Raw genomic sequence first — 15,136 nt, 5'->3', positions numbered from 1 at the left:
TTGTCTCCCTAGGGAGCACATCCACCCGGGAGGACTCCGCAGGGAAGACCTGGGGCACGCTTTCCCAGCTGGCTTGTGAAGATTTTGGGATCCCCCAGGAAGAGTTACAGAACTTGGCTGAAGATGGGGAACTGTGGGTTGAGCTGCTTGCTTTGCTGCCACCGCGAGCCAGATAAGCGATTGAAAATGAATGAATTTATATATATATATATATATATATATATATATATATATATATATATATATATATATATATATAGTCTTTCAATCTTAATGAAATTTTACTTGTTGAGTGATTGTCTTGTATTAAGTGTAGATTTGATATTTTTACTATAAATTAGACAAATATACTTTACAGTTTAGTGCTTTTGCTAGGGCTGGGACAACTAATGAAAATCATTAGTTGGTTTGTTGGATACTATTAGTAGGTGACTAAATCAAATCAATTTTATTTATATAGCGCCAAATCACAACAAATAGTTGCCCCAAGGCGCTTTATATTGTAAGGCAAGGCCATACAACAAAACAAAACCCCAACGGTCAAAACGACCCCTGTGAGCAAGCACTTGGCAACAGTGGGAAGGAAAAACTCTCTTTTAACAGGAAGAAACCTCCAGCAGAACCAGGCTCAGGGAGGGGCAGTCTTCTGCTGGGACTGGTTGGGGCTGAGGGAGAGAACCAGGAAAAAGACATGCTGTGGAGGGGAGCAGAGATCAATCACTAATGATTAAATGCAGAGTGGTGCATACAGAGCAAAAAGAGAAAGAAACACTCAGTGCATCATGGGAACCCCCCAGCAGTCTAAGTCTATAGCAGCATAACTAAGGGATGGTTCAGGGTCACCTGATCCAGCCCTAACTATAAGCTTTAGCAAAAAGGAAAGTTTTAAGCCTAATCTTAAAAGTAGAGAGGGTGTCTGTCTCCCTGATCTGAATTGGGAGCTGGTTCCACAGGAGAGGAGCCTGAAAGCTGAAGGCTCTGCCTCCCATTCTACTCTTACAAACCCTAGGAACTACAAGTAAGCTTGCAGTCTGAGGGCGAAGCGCTCTATTGGGGTGATATGGTACTATGAGGTCCCTAAGATAAGATGGGACCTGATTATTCAAAACCTTATAAGTAAGAAGAAGAATTTTAAATTCTATTCTAGAATTAACAGGAAGCCAATGAAGAGAGGCCAATATGGGTGAGATATGCTCTCTCTTTCTAGTCCCTGTCAGTACTCTAGCTGCAGCATTTTGAATGCGCAGTGCCTTTAATACCTATGGCATGCTCTAACCTCTGTAATAAAATTTTATGGTCAGCCGTATCAAAAGCAGCACTGAGGTCTAACAGAACAAGCACAGAGATGAGTCCACTGTCTGAGACCATAAGAAGATCATTTGTAACCTTCACTAATGCTGTTTCTGTAGGGGGTGGTGACCAAGTGGTTAATGCGCTTGGTTTCAGTTCAGAAGGTTCCGGGTTCAAATCCCACCCCTGCTACATTTCTCCATGTAATGTGGAGTTGCGTCAGGAAGGGCATCCTGCGTAAAACTTGTGCCAATTCAACATGCAGATCCACCTTGGATTTGGTGTAGCGACCCCGAGTGCAAACAAGGGAGCAGCCGAAGGGACTTTACTAATGCTGTTTCTGTACTATGATGAATTCTAAAACCTGACTGAAACTCTTCAAATAGACCATTCCTCTGCAGATGATCAGTTAATCAGAATAGTCAATGAAAGCCCTTGACAGTAAATTAATAATGTAAATTCTAAGCAGTGAAGCTTCAGATTGACTTTAATTTCAAAAGCAGTTATGGAACAACAGGTTGAAATCCTGGTATTGACACAAAGAACTACACTGGAACAATGAATGTAGTACTACTTGATGCAACACATTTATTTAAGGAATTTCAGTGACTGCTGTTGGACGTCAGTCTGTTTTTTTGACATACATTTGAAGCCATAAATATACATTCTGTAAATGTGTATTTTGAAATGAACTGTTTTTGTTAAGGATTTACCCTTAAATTGTGGGAAATTACCAAATTTGTCACCTGGGAGTCAGATACTAGCTAGTTGTGGTCTGCGATTATGAATAGCTGTCCTAACCCCAGTTTTTGCAGTGTGACTGATGCTTGGACAGTATTACTGTTCACATCGTTCCAGGTGAAAATACACTCAGTTACTCAGCTTTCTCTTTATAACTTTGCCAGTTTTTCTGGATTTCTCTCTGCAGGAGATGGAGAAGAGATGGAGGTTAGAGGAGAACTATAAATCAGCCCTCATTGAGTTGAAGAAAAAGTCTCACTTTGGTGGTCCAGATTATGAGGTGAAGATGCTGAAAAATTCAGATGGTTGTCTGTAATATGAAGTAAACGTTTTGAATAGTTCTGCACCGTCTTATTGACAGGAGGGGCCAAACAGCCTCATCAATGAGGATGAATTTTTCGACGCAGTGGAAGCTGCTCTCGACAGGCAGGACAAAATAGAAGAACAGGTACATAAAAAAAATCACGTCAGCACTGACAGTAACTAAATCCATTCCCAATGAGGTGGCGTTTAAGGTGTCACTTAAACTACGTATTTCTCTTCTTTGCAGTCTCAAACTGAGAAGACAAGAACCCAGAGATCGAGTCCAGTTCCCTCCAGAGACGTCTATTCCAGCGCTGCCACACACCGCTTCTCTGAAAAGGTTTTCTGCCCAGAAACACTGTGACGTTTGTCTTCGTCCCATTTTACTACCCATCCTTAGTTCCTTTTTTCATTTGACCTTTTTTTTCTTTCTCCTTCTTCATTTTCAACTCTCACTACATTTTGTGTGTCTCCTTCACTTTGTTGCTGATCATCCACTGGGTTCTCCTCGTCCCCGTCGCCTGATATTCAGTCCTTGCCTGCTTTGATAGTCGGTGTCCTTCCTCATGGTGCTCACAGATTCCACACTGAGGTAATCCTCCCGGTGTGTTTCCTCCTGTGCAGACTGCTGGACTCATGCGCAGGTGTGAGCTCCTACCGTGTGTAACCAGGCCTGCTGCATTACAGTACGTGGGTCTGCTCGGTGTCTGAAACCTCACCTCTGCTTCTGTGCACACGCCTGCATTTTGCTCTCCCAGGACTATTTTATATTGTTGTGACACATTTCATGTAACTTCCTCTTTCTGTCTGTGTGTGATTATAGGTGGAGGAGATGGTGCAGAGTCACATGACCTACTCCCTGCAGGATGTCGGTGGAGACGCCAACTGGCAGCTTGTCGTGGAAGAGGGAGAAATGAAGGTAAAGTCATAAACTTTATGAAGGTTATTAATTGTGACTGACAATATAAAATATAATGCTAATACATACAGTAGTGTTCAGAATAATAGTAGTGCTATGTGACTAAAAAGATTAATCCAGGTTTTGAGTATATTTCTTATTGTTACATGGGAAACAAGGTACCAGTAGATTCAGAAGATTCTCACAAATCCAACAAAACCAAGCATTCATGATATGCACACTCTTAAGACTATGAAATTGGGATATTAGTAAAACAAAAGTAGAAAAGGGGGTGTTCACAATAATAGTAGCATCTGCTGTTGACGCTACAAACTATTATGTTCAAACTGCTTTTTTATCAATCCTGTGAATCACTAAACTAGTATTTAGTTGTATAACCACAGTTTTTCATGATTTCTTCACATCTGCGAGGCATTAATTTTGCTGGTTTACTAGTGTGCTTGGGGTCATTGTCTTGTTGAAACACCCATTTCAAGGGCATGTCCTCTTCAGCATAAGGCAACATGACCTCTTCAAGTATTTTGACATATCCAAACTGATCCATGATACCTGGTATGCGATATATAGGCCCAACACCATAGTAGGAGAAACATGCCCATATCATGATGCTTGCACCACCATGCTTCACTGTGAACTGTGGCTTGAATTCAGAGTTTGGGGGTCGTCTCACAAACTGTCTGCGGCCCTTGGACCCAAAAAGAACAATTTTACTCTCATCAGTCCACAAAATATTCCTCCATTTCTCTTTAGGCCAGTTGATGTGTTCTTTGGCAAATTGTAACCTCTTCTGCACGTCTTTTAACAGACGGACTTTGCGGGGATTCTTGCAAATAAATTAGCTTCACACAGGCGTCTTCTAACTGTCACAGCACTTACAGGTAACTCCAGACTGTCTTTGATCATCCTGGAGCTGATCAATGGGTGAGCCTCTGCCATTCTGGTTATTCTTCTATCCATTTTGATGGTTGTTTTCCGTTTTCTTCCACGCGTCTCTGGTTTTTTTGTCCATTTTAAAGCATTGGAGATCATTGTAGATGAACAGCCTATAATTTTTTGCACCTGCGTATAAGTTTTCCCCTCTCCAATCAACTTTTTAATCAAACTGCGCTGTTCTTCTGAACAATGTCTTGAACGTCCCATTTTCCTCAGGCTTTCAAAGAGAAAAGCATGTTCAACAGGTGCTGGCTTCATCCTTAAATAGGGGACACCTGATTCACACCTGTTTGTTCCACAAAACTGACGAACTCACTGACTGAATACCACACTACTATTATTGTGAACACCCCCTTTTCTACTTTTTTTTTACTAATAGCCCAATTTCATAGCCTTAAGAGTGTGCATATCATGAATGCTTGGTCTTGTTGGATTTGTGAGAATCTACTGAATCTACTGGTACCTTGTTTCCCATGTAACAATAAGAAATATACTCAAACCTGGATTAATCTTTTTAGTCACATAGCACTACTATTATTCTGAACACTACTGTACATGTCGCGGACATGAACGAGCAAAGTTCAAGGTTCAAGGTTTCTTTATTGTCCCTGTGGGGCAATTTGTTTGCAGCAGTAATTACAACTCAAACAACATAACAACAGTACAACTACAACTGACATTTACAAATGTGCATTGACACAGCGAATAGCATTTGGAATCAGGGACTTTCTAAACCTGTTAGTTCTACACCGATGGACAACATAACGGCGGCCAGATGGCAGCAGTATAAACTCATGCCAAAGAGGATGAGAAGGGTCAGCTATAATGGCCTTAGCTTTTTTAAAACATCTGACCTTAAATATTTCATTAAGATCGTTAAGTGAACCTCTGGTGATTTTACAGCACACCTTCATAATGTCCATAAGATGATTTCGCTGCTTGATGGACAAACAATCAAACCAACAAATATAAGAAAAGGTTAAAATAGATTCTATAAAACATGAATAAAATATTTTCATAAAAGAAGTGCCCACATGAAAGTTCCGAAGCTTCCGTAAAAAATACATGCGCTGGTTGGCTTTTTTACAAGCGGCATCCACTTGGGGCTCAAAGCACAGTTTATCATCAATGATAGTCCCCAAGTATTTGTACTCCTGGACCCGCTCTACACACTGGTCATTTATGAGAGCTGGAGGGAGAACAGAAAGTGACCTGCCAAAATTAATATCCATTTCTTTGGTTTTTGTCACATTGATATCTAAAAAGGATATGTTGAACCAGTCAATAAAATCTGATAAAATTGGACTGTGCTTGAGGTCTTCCTGATTTAAAAGTGACACAATGACAGAGTCGTCAGCAAATTTAACAATGTGACGATTAATGTATTTACTCTGACAGTCATTGGTGTATAAAACAAATAAAAGAGGAGACAGAACACATCCCTGTGGTGCTCCGGTGGAGGAAAAAAGAACATCTGACAGCTGCCCCTTCACCCTAATGCGCTGGGATCGCCCAGTTAAAAAGTCCAGAAGCCAGCTAACAATGCTCGGTTCAAAATCAAAAAGGTTCATTAGTTTATCTGCCAACACATGAGGCTGAATGCAGTTAAATGCAGAGGAAAATTATACAAAAAGTAAACAAACCGAAGATTTTGCTCCCTCCAAGTGCTTAAGAACCAAATGTAAAAGTACCCCAGTGGCGTCATCAACACCTCTACCCGGTCTATAAGCAAACTGTAGAGGGTCGAGTTTGTCTTGTACCAAATCCATTAGTGATGTCTTGACGTTGTTGTGACGATGTTCTTCGGCATCTCACGTCATGTAGGTCCTTCAGACGTTTTTTGTTTGTTTTTCAGTAAATGTTTCTGGGGAGCATTAGCATGGCTAAAAACCTTCAGCTCCTTGGGGGTGAAGCCCCCCCCAGACACCCCACCACCACAACTACAGCCCTCTTAACCCCCCATCTGCATCTCACATGCCTGGAAAGTCCTCAGCATCTTATTTTGGTGCTTCACACTTTATTTTCAGTAAATGCTTCTGGGGAGCATTAGCAGTACAATGTTATAATGATCCTGATTAAGAAACAAGGTGAACAAATTACTGTAAGTCATTTTTGCAGCAATACAAATTTCACTGCTGAAAATTCCAATAGCTTATATTGTGATGAAAATTCAGGAAACAGAATTGTATGATTTGACTCAGGATGGAAGCCACTAAACTTGAGACAGGCCCAGAAAGCTTAACAATTTGCATTTATTTCTTCATGTTTTAAATTCCAAGATGATGTGCTGCAGGCTTTGGCAGGAGAATGTAGAGTTCCCTCCTAGTTACAGCTGCCAACAAACAGGAGGCTGACGGACCTCATTTGGTCGGCCGGTTTGACTGTTTGTGTATAAAATGTCTAAATAAGGTCTTCGTTGGTAATGTTTAATTACTGCTGTGAACTGAATTGACCACACGGTTTTATCTGTTGCCTCATTCTTTAATATTTATGAAAACCCCAAATTATGACGTCACAAAGATCAGATAATCTTGTGGTGTGACACATGCGGCCTGAATCCAAACCGTCCACCTGGTGTTTGTAGTTCTGATGTCCTCTGTCAGTCTGTAAAATGAATAACTGTTGTTAGCTGTTGTTACTTTGTTGGTGTCTGTGTTCTCGTCTCCTTTGAAAATGTCACGGCGTCACCTCGCTGTGATCTGGCGTGTGTCCAGGTCTACAGGAGGGAGGTGGAAGAAAATGGGATTGTGTTGGACCCACTGAAGGCCACCCACTCAGTAAAGGGAGTGACCGGTCACGAGGTCTGCCACTACTTCTGGGATACTACCTACCGCAACGACTGGGAGAGTAAGTCTGCAAAATCACTAAGATAAAGGAGACGCCGCTTTGTTGTCATAAATCATCTTCTCTGCCTATTTCAGCCACGATTGAAAACTTCAGCATTGTGGAGACACTGTCAGACAACGCAATAATCATCTACCAAACACACAAGGTGGGCTTTGGAACATGAACTGAAAATCTTCTTTTGACCCTGTGAAAAGCTTTTGTGTGCATGTGGTAAACGCCACAGTCCATCTGCCAGGAACGGATCTGCTCTTATCGGTCACATCTTTTTAATATGATCTGTTGCAGAGGGTGTGGCCTGCTTCTCAGAGGGACGTGCTCTACCTGTCCGCCATGAGGCGGGTGTTGGCCGACAATGAGAACGACCCTGACACGTGGCTCGTGTGTAATTTCTCAGTGAACCATGAGGATGCTCAGGTGAGTCCGTCCTCGCTGCCACATGACAAAAACTAATTCCAAGTTCCTGCCGTGGACGTAAAAAAAATGCTGAACATTTGTCATCACTTCTATCCGACAGCCAAGCAGCCGATGTGTTCGTGCAAAAATCAACATCGCCATGATCTGTCAGACCCTGGTCAGCCCACCAGAGGGCAATAAAGAGCTCAGTAGAGAAAACATCACATGTAAAATCACCTACGTAGCCAACGGTGCGTCCAGCTGTGATTCTTGTTTATTTGTTTGGCTTGCAGACACCACGTGCACACCTTCTTTTGCTGTTTTTTTTTTTTTGTTTGTCCCCCCCCCCCCCCCCCCCCCCCCCCCCACTGTAATCTGCTGCTCGTGTGGAAAAAGAAACCCAAAAATCACAGTGGAGCAAAACCTTTTTGGATATCACTTCATGTAGACTCTCAGGGCAAACAGGTACAAATATTTTTTTTTAAGTGAATGTTCCTGTTAAAATGTATATACACAAACACGTATAAAGGGAAGAATGTTTAAAAAATATTTTTCACGTAAGCACAAAGCTCGTTAAGCTTTTTTTTTTTTTTGGTAGGAAAAATAAATAATCCAAAAGAAATACAAAATGTTTTGATCCAGCAGAGGATGATAAAGGTTGTTATTGCCACTTTGTCTGTCCGGTTAATGTGCAGGAAAAGTTGGAAAGTTATTTATTCTTTAAGCGTTCATGTTTCGTTCATCATAACGATTTGACTGTGAGATTTGAAAGACAGAATTCTCTCTGTCAGAGGAGACTCGTGGTTTTGGTCTGGCAGAGGAATGTCCTCTCCAAGTGCCTGTCCAGCTCCACTCCGTCCTCCCGTTTACACAGTACCATTTGGAAAACTCAGTTATCTGATATCACCAGCAGGTTCAGCAGCTGCTACTACACTTGGGTCCATAAGTATTTGGGCAGTGATACCTCTTATGTCTCTGTATACCACCATAGTAATGGTCAAGTGAAACTACCAGGATGTGCTCATTGTGTCAGTTTTTCATCTTTGATTCAAGGGGTTTAAAAATATTGCATTAATCGTTTACGAATTACAGCCACTTCTATACACAGTCATGAAAATAAATATCATTATTTTTAATACACATCATCACTTTCTCGGCCGGTCTTCATCAGAGAAGTCACGAGATGGAGACATGAACTTTCCCAAGTCACTCAGAGTGTCTCAAACTTTATTTACATCAAACAGTGTGGTACCGTGTGGTAAATCTGTCTGCAGTTGAAAGTTCTCAAAAACTGAGCTACTGTGCAACAAGACGAGTGAGGGAAGCCACCAAGACAACTCTGAAAGAGTTACAGGCCTCTGTGTCTGTACATCATCTCTCATGCAGCTTGTGTTGGAGAAATACAAAGATTTTCTTTAAAAGGTGTGATATTTCAGCGACAACATCCCAGAAGACAAACTGTAGTTATTTTCTTATATGTATTAAAAATGGGTGTAATTCCTAAATGGTTAATGTGATATTCTTGTTAAACCACTTTAATTAAAGCTGAAAGTTGATGCTACAAGCACACTTTGTTTCATTTGAGCTTTATTGTGGTGGTGTTCAGAGAACAAATTCCAAAAATTGTACACTATTTTCAAAAACTCATGAATTTGTGCATGTGGTGTTAATTGACATTGATGACATTAACAAACTGTTGAAAGCTCGCCGTGACTCGTACTGATGTGTGCCTGCATCTTGTGTCTGATGTGGTTTCCAGTGAATCCAGGAGGCTGGGCTCCGGCCTCTGTGCTCAGGGCCGTAGCTAAGAGGGAGTACCCCAAGTTCCTCAAACGCTTCACCTCCTACGTGCAGGAAAAAACCACCGGCAAGCCAGTCTTATTCTGAGGCTCTCAGGTAAGCCAGCAGGAGTTAAGTTTAAGAATCTGCAGCTGTTTTCACTGAACATTTTAAGAATGAACATCACTGGTTTAGTAGAAACACCCAACAATTGTTGGGTGTATTAAAACTGAGTAATTCACAGTTAGTAGTATGCAGTACGACATCAGCGTCAAGCAGGAACAGATTTCAGAAGAAACACAGAGCACAGCACGCACGTTACGCTGTGCGCTGCCCGTGCACGAAGAAGAAGCAGGAGCTGTGCCGTGCGTCACAGGTTGTTCCATCTGTGATGGAAGCAGCTGAAGTAAAGCTCGAGTAAAAGAGAAATAAAACTGTAATTAGGCCATGTTTTTTTTTTTTTTTTTTTTTTTTTTTTAGCACTAAAAGTTCTACTGTGTGCACACAAGATACAATTATTTCCCACATTAATAAGTTCATGTGCACACAGTGAGCATCTGGACTGTGCCAAATTACCAAACACACACAGAGAATGGAGAAAATAACAGCCCGTGTTATTAGGCATTATTATTATTATTATTATTGGGTGTTTATGTGGATAATAACAAACACAGAAATGCATTTATTGAGCACAGAATAGATTTTGTTTGCTTAGAAATGTGCACGATCAGCATCTCACTTTTTCTAGTGGCTGCTTTTGGTGGCAAAATTGTTATTTATTATTTATCCAGTGATGAAAGTTTTCCACAAATTACTGGAAATCCGGGTTTTTACTCAAGTGCTGAACATTTCCAGGTTATTTTTGATCATTTATTTAGTTCCACACCCAAATAGTTGGTGGCAGTAATGCGCCATGTTGGTTTGCAAGCCGCCAATAATCTCCAAAGAAGAAGACAGGTTATTTTGTTTGGGGAGTTTATTAAGTCATATTTTTGGGGACTGCGCGGTTGTTTTTTCCTCACGATTTACTTTGTTGTGGACATTAAAAGTAATGAGCTGCGTATTTCTTCCAGTAATGATACATTAAGTGGAGCTAACGGGTGACACTTCCAGCTGCTAAAAATGCTAACGCCATTAGCATTCAGACAAGAGTTTAACTCTTACAGTTACGAGTCAAAACCACAAGATTAATGAGTTTGAGCAGCAGACAAAAATTTGTCTGAGGTGAGTAACTGAAAATGATACGTGACGTTAATGCTCTGCTGAAGTTTATCAGCTAATGTTAGCTTTTAGCTGCAGGAAATTAATTCAATCACTGTCCAGCCGAGTGTTTTATATTCGTAAATTGTTCAACCCATTTTTGTTTTTATCTATTAAAGCTACAGAATTTTAATTGTTACTGCCATAACTGCGAGTCTCAACTTTAAATAACTTAATTTTTTTATTTTAATTTTGTCTATCAAATAATCAAAGAAAATAGCACAGCACTGGTTCATATTTCATTTTGTTTAATGTGCACATTACTTTTCATGTTTTTGTTTTATTCATTATGTTAAGAAATGATCTCAACAGATTTAATTTTATTTACAAATGAACATCAAAGATTGCTAACTAATCTACTTTGTTATAGTTATTCTAGTTTTTTAATGTAAGAAAAGTTTTTTTTAACTTCAAAATCAGAAATTAATCTTGAAGTAAAAACACATAAGGATTTAAAGGTGGCAAAGAATTTGAAAACAGAGATTATCAGTAGCTCCAAAGCTCCTGCCAAAACTAGGAAAACTCAGAAGTGAGTGAAGGTTGAACACGTTGATGCATTAAGGTGTCATAAATACTCCTGTTGTTCCATCTGAATTGACACTGAGAATTATTATTTTTGAGTTCTTTGAATTGTCATTTCCTTTGTACTTTTCTGAACCACAATGTATGTTTTTTGGATTAAAGGTTGGTAGTATAATACAAGTTGTGTGAAAAGTAGGGTTGGGCGATATTGACCTTAGCCTTTATCTCGATAAATTTTACATTGTATCACGATAACGATAAAAATAACGATAATTATATTTAAAAGAGCCTGGTAATAAAAAAAAGTTGAACCATGTAAATAAATACACTCGTATCTAAATGTAAAGTGCATTTATTTATGCAAAACATGACCAGTGCAAAGTAAGCAGAGCAAAATGAGCAACATGTAAAATACTAAACTTTCTGTAAACTTAACAGTTTCCAACTGTTAGAAAGGTGCAAAACAAGCAATATGTAAGTCATGCTGAACCTTCTAAACATGAACTTAGCATGAGTTTCAAAAAGTTATGGCTTGGTTTAAAGATTTTTGGTTAAGAAAACCAACATATTAAAAATACACTACTCACAAAATGTTAGGGATATTCTGCTTTCATTCTAAATTTCAGATAAATTTTAAAATGCACTAAAATCTTTACAAGTCGACTTAATGTGCTTTCAAAGTTCAAAAGAGGAATTTAGAATGAAAGCAAAATATCCCTAACTTTTTGTGAGTAGTGTATATACATTTTATTATATTTTACTTAATTTTCAATGTAAAAAAATGTAATTAATTTGTTTTGTAATAGTTTGGAGAAAAACAAATGACATAACAAAGCTAAAAGCAGTAAAAGGTGCAGTTGAGGGGAAAAAAGTGCGCTTACCAATGGCACTGTGCAGCGAGTGTCCAAAGCCAGTCTGGTCCACTCGTTCAGGGCTGCAGCTTTCACAACATTAGATCCACTGTCTGTGGTTACGCACACTTGTTTCTTCTCGTCCAGCTCCCATTGATTAAGAAACTCCTTTAACTCGTTTGAGATGTTTTCACCTGTGATCTCCAGGAAAAAAACTTGTTTGAAGACGGGAGGATTTTAAAGTCCAGTCACTGGTTCTGTAGTGAGCGCTGAGGCTGATGTCTGGTTCAGTCGCTCGCCTACTCCACAGATCTGTCGTTGAGGCAAAAAACTCCGCTGTAGTCATCGTTGCTTTTAGTTTTTCGTGACATTCTTGATATAATGTAGGAATGGCGTTTTTTGAGAAATATTTTCGTGAAGGCATTATGTATCTGGGCTCAAATTTGCGGAGGAGGCGATTAAATGCTTCCTTTTTAACAGAGTAAATAGGCACCATGTCTTTGGCCAAATAATAAGTCACAGCATCAGTCAGTTCTCACCATCGTTTACTTTTCTTGTCGTAAGGAATGCTGTGAGCAAATGCATTTTGTATTTTCGACTGAGAAAGTTTTGACTTAGCTGGTTCTGTCTCTCGCTTCTTGATGACTCTTCGTACTCAATTTTGCGATTGTGTTTCCTCCTTTTGCGTTCACCGTAGCTTTACAAACTTTACATATTACTGTCTCTTGCTCCACGTCTGCTTTGTAGAAACCAAAATGGTTCCAAATGACGGAGGTACCTCCCCGTTTAGCAACAATCTCATCGTCTGCTGGCTCCGCGTCTCCTCCGCCTTCAGCTGTGCTTGTTTTTGTTTCTTTTGTCATCTTTTCTGCCCCGCTCTGTGACACCGCTCTGCTACACGTGTGGCTCTGTGACGTCAGTAAGGTGCGCCGCGCGGTTGCACAAAGCGTCTCAACCCTGCCTCTCTTTTTAAGTTTTATGTTCTTACCGGTGAGATGAAATTTCTTACCAGTAGAATTATTATTACCGGTATAAAAAAATTATTGCCCAACCCTAGTGAAAGACTGGGGTGGAACACTTGACCTGATCCAACAAAAAATTAAGTTTTTTTTGGGGGGGGAATGTATCAAAATGGATCTGAGATTTCAAGTTGTATAGTTAAAAGGAGTGCGGCTTGTTTTACCTTTTCTGTCTTGTCTCACATCAAAGTTGAGCTAAAAGCGTGCATGCTTACCTCTTAACGTAGCTGTTGTGTCGTGGCCAGTTGTCTCACAAAATGCAAACATTTGCTGTGTCGAGTAGTGTGAAGGTTCTTTCTTTTTTAAATGTGGTCTTTCAGTTTGAGGCCGTGATTGATTTTGCTCTCCAAGACTCGACACATCCTCCTCATTCAGATAATCTTGTTTTACAGTGGTTGGCATCCAGATTTAATGGTTTATTACTGCCACCTTCTGGATCACACAGTACCTCATTCACATCAGCAGTTTGTGCCATGTATAGATGGTGCCATCTTGTGGCCATAAATGATATTGGGGGGGTTGTTTGTTTCTTTCTTTTGTTTTTTGTTTTTTTGTTTTATTTTTTTACACGCAAGTCTCTTTACAGTATGTTGCAAGACCAGCCAAACAAGTAAAAAAAAAAAAAAAAAAAGATTCCACAGCAGTGTTTTCTGTCTGTAATGTCAGTGAAGAGAAACACAGTGACATCATCTTTAACACCTGCAGTCTCACTCTGAGCTTAGCAGCAGTTGTGTGTGGGGGTTTTTTTGTGTGTATGTCTGGGGGGGTTGAGGTTAAGAGGTTTGGTTTGTGCAGCGTCTCGTTTTCATCTGTATATTTTTCTTTATCTTGAATTTCAGATTTCAGGCACCACTTCACTCAAGTGGAGACACGCTGACTGAGCTTCTCATGAGGACGAGTCAAATAATGTCTTGAAATTTCAGGCTGCTGCCCAACAACAAGTCAACTTCTGAAAATCCCCCCCCCCCCCCTTCTTTTTTTATGTATCAGGCACTGCAACCTTAACTTCTGAGTGTGGGAGATTGACTATAGTGCCCTCTAGTGCTTGCAGTTGCTCCTTTCACTACTCAGTAAAAAATGATTTAAGCCAGTTTGGAGTTTTGAGGTTGAATTATACAACCCCTGGCAAAAATGATGGAATCACCGGCCTCGGAGGATGTTCATTCAGTTGTTTAATTTTGTAGAAAAAAAGCAGATCACAGACATGACACAAAACTAAAGTCATTTCAAATGGCAACTTTCTGGCTTTAAGAAATACTATAAGAAATCAAGAAAAAAAGATTGTGGCAGTTAGTAACGGTTACTTTTTTAGACCAAGCAGAGGAAAAAAATATGGAATCACTCAATTCTGAGGAAACAATTATGGAATCACCCTGTAAATTTTCATCCCCAAAACTAACACCTGCATCATATCAGATCTGCTCGTTAGTCTGCATCTAAAAAGGAGTGATCACACCTTGGAGAACTGTTGCACCAAGTGGACTGACATGAATCATGGCTCCAACACGAGAGATGTCAATTGAAACAAAGGAGAGGATTATCAAACTCTTAAGAGTAAATCATCACGCAATGTTGCAAAAGATGTTGGTTGTTCACAGTCAGCTGTGTCTAAACTCTGGACCAAATACAAACAACATGGGAAGGTTGTTAAAGGCAAACATACTGGTAGACCAAGGAAGACATCAAAGCGTCAAGACAGAAAACTTAAAGCAATAAGTCTCAAAAATCGAAAAATGCACAACAAAACAAATGAGGAACAAATGGGAGGAAACTGGAGTCAACGTCTGTGACCGAACTCTAAGAAACCGCCTAAAGGAAATGGGATTTACATACAGAAAAGCTAAACAAAAGCCATCATTAACACCTAAACAGAAAAAAAAAAATAAGGTTACAATGGGCTAAGGAAAAGCAATCGTGGACTGTGGATGACTGGATGAAAGTCATATTCAGTGATGAATCTCAAATCTGCATTGGGCAAAGTGATGATGCTGGAACTTTTGTTTGGTGCCGTTCCAATGAGATTTATAAAGATGACTGCCTGAAGACAACATGTAAATTTCCACAGTCATTGATGATATGGGGCTGCATGTCAGGTAAAGGCACTGGGGAGATGGCTGTCATTACATCATCAATAAATGCACAAGTTTACGTTGATATTTTGGACAATTGAAAGGATGTTATTGTACTTGGCCCCACAAATCTTAGAAGCATGGTGTCTAACCAGATCGTTACTCTGGATGGCATTTCCCTGATCTCTGGTAATACTGTGAGAAATCTTG

At 39.9% G+C, this 15,136-nt stretch overlaps 1 protein-coding gene across 2 annotated transcripts in view; it reads left to right on the top strand.

Annotated features, from left to right (window-relative positions):
- Positions 1-14,063, top strand: part of LOC117530117 (ceramide transfer protein-like) — a 53,620-nt gene extending 39,557 nt beyond the window's left edge. The window contains exons 9-19 of one of the 2 annotated variants that reach the window (XM_034193067.1): positions 2,219-2,311; positions 2,393-2,479; positions 2,582-2,674; positions 2,867-2,926; positions 3,158-3,253; positions 6,901-7,033; positions 7,108-7,178; positions 7,319-7,447; positions 7,548-7,677; positions 9,186-9,322; positions 13,697-14,063. In XM_034193067.1, coding sequence (XP_034048958.1) covers positions 2,219-2,311; positions 2,393-2,479; positions 2,582-2,674; positions 2,867-2,926; positions 3,158-3,253; positions 6,901-7,033; positions 7,108-7,178; positions 7,319-7,447; positions 7,548-7,677; positions 9,186-9,313 — 1,020 coding nt within the window. In that variant the 3' untranslated portion in view covers positions 9,314-9,322; positions 13,697-14,063. The remainder of the gene's footprint in view (positions 1-2,218; positions 2,312-2,392; positions 2,480-2,581; positions 2,675-2,866; positions 2,927-3,157; positions 3,254-6,900; positions 7,034-7,107; positions 7,179-7,318; positions 7,448-7,547; positions 7,678-9,185; positions 9,323-13,696) is intronic. The other variant, XM_034193068.1, reaches the window with a different exon arrangement.
- The last annotated feature ends 1,073 nt before the right edge of the window (positions 14,064-15,136 follow it).

Source organism: Thalassophryne amazonica, chromosome 17 (genome assembly GCF_902500255.1).
Source record: "Thalassophryne amazonica chromosome 17, fThaAma1.1, whole genome shotgun sequence".
Lineage (NCBI taxonomy): Eukaryota > Metazoa > Chordata > Actinopteri > Batrachoidiformes > Batrachoididae > Thalassophryne > Thalassophryne amazonica.
The sequence above is the reverse complement of the archived record's forward strand: the minus strand, read 5'-3'. Positions and strand labels throughout refer to the sequence as shown.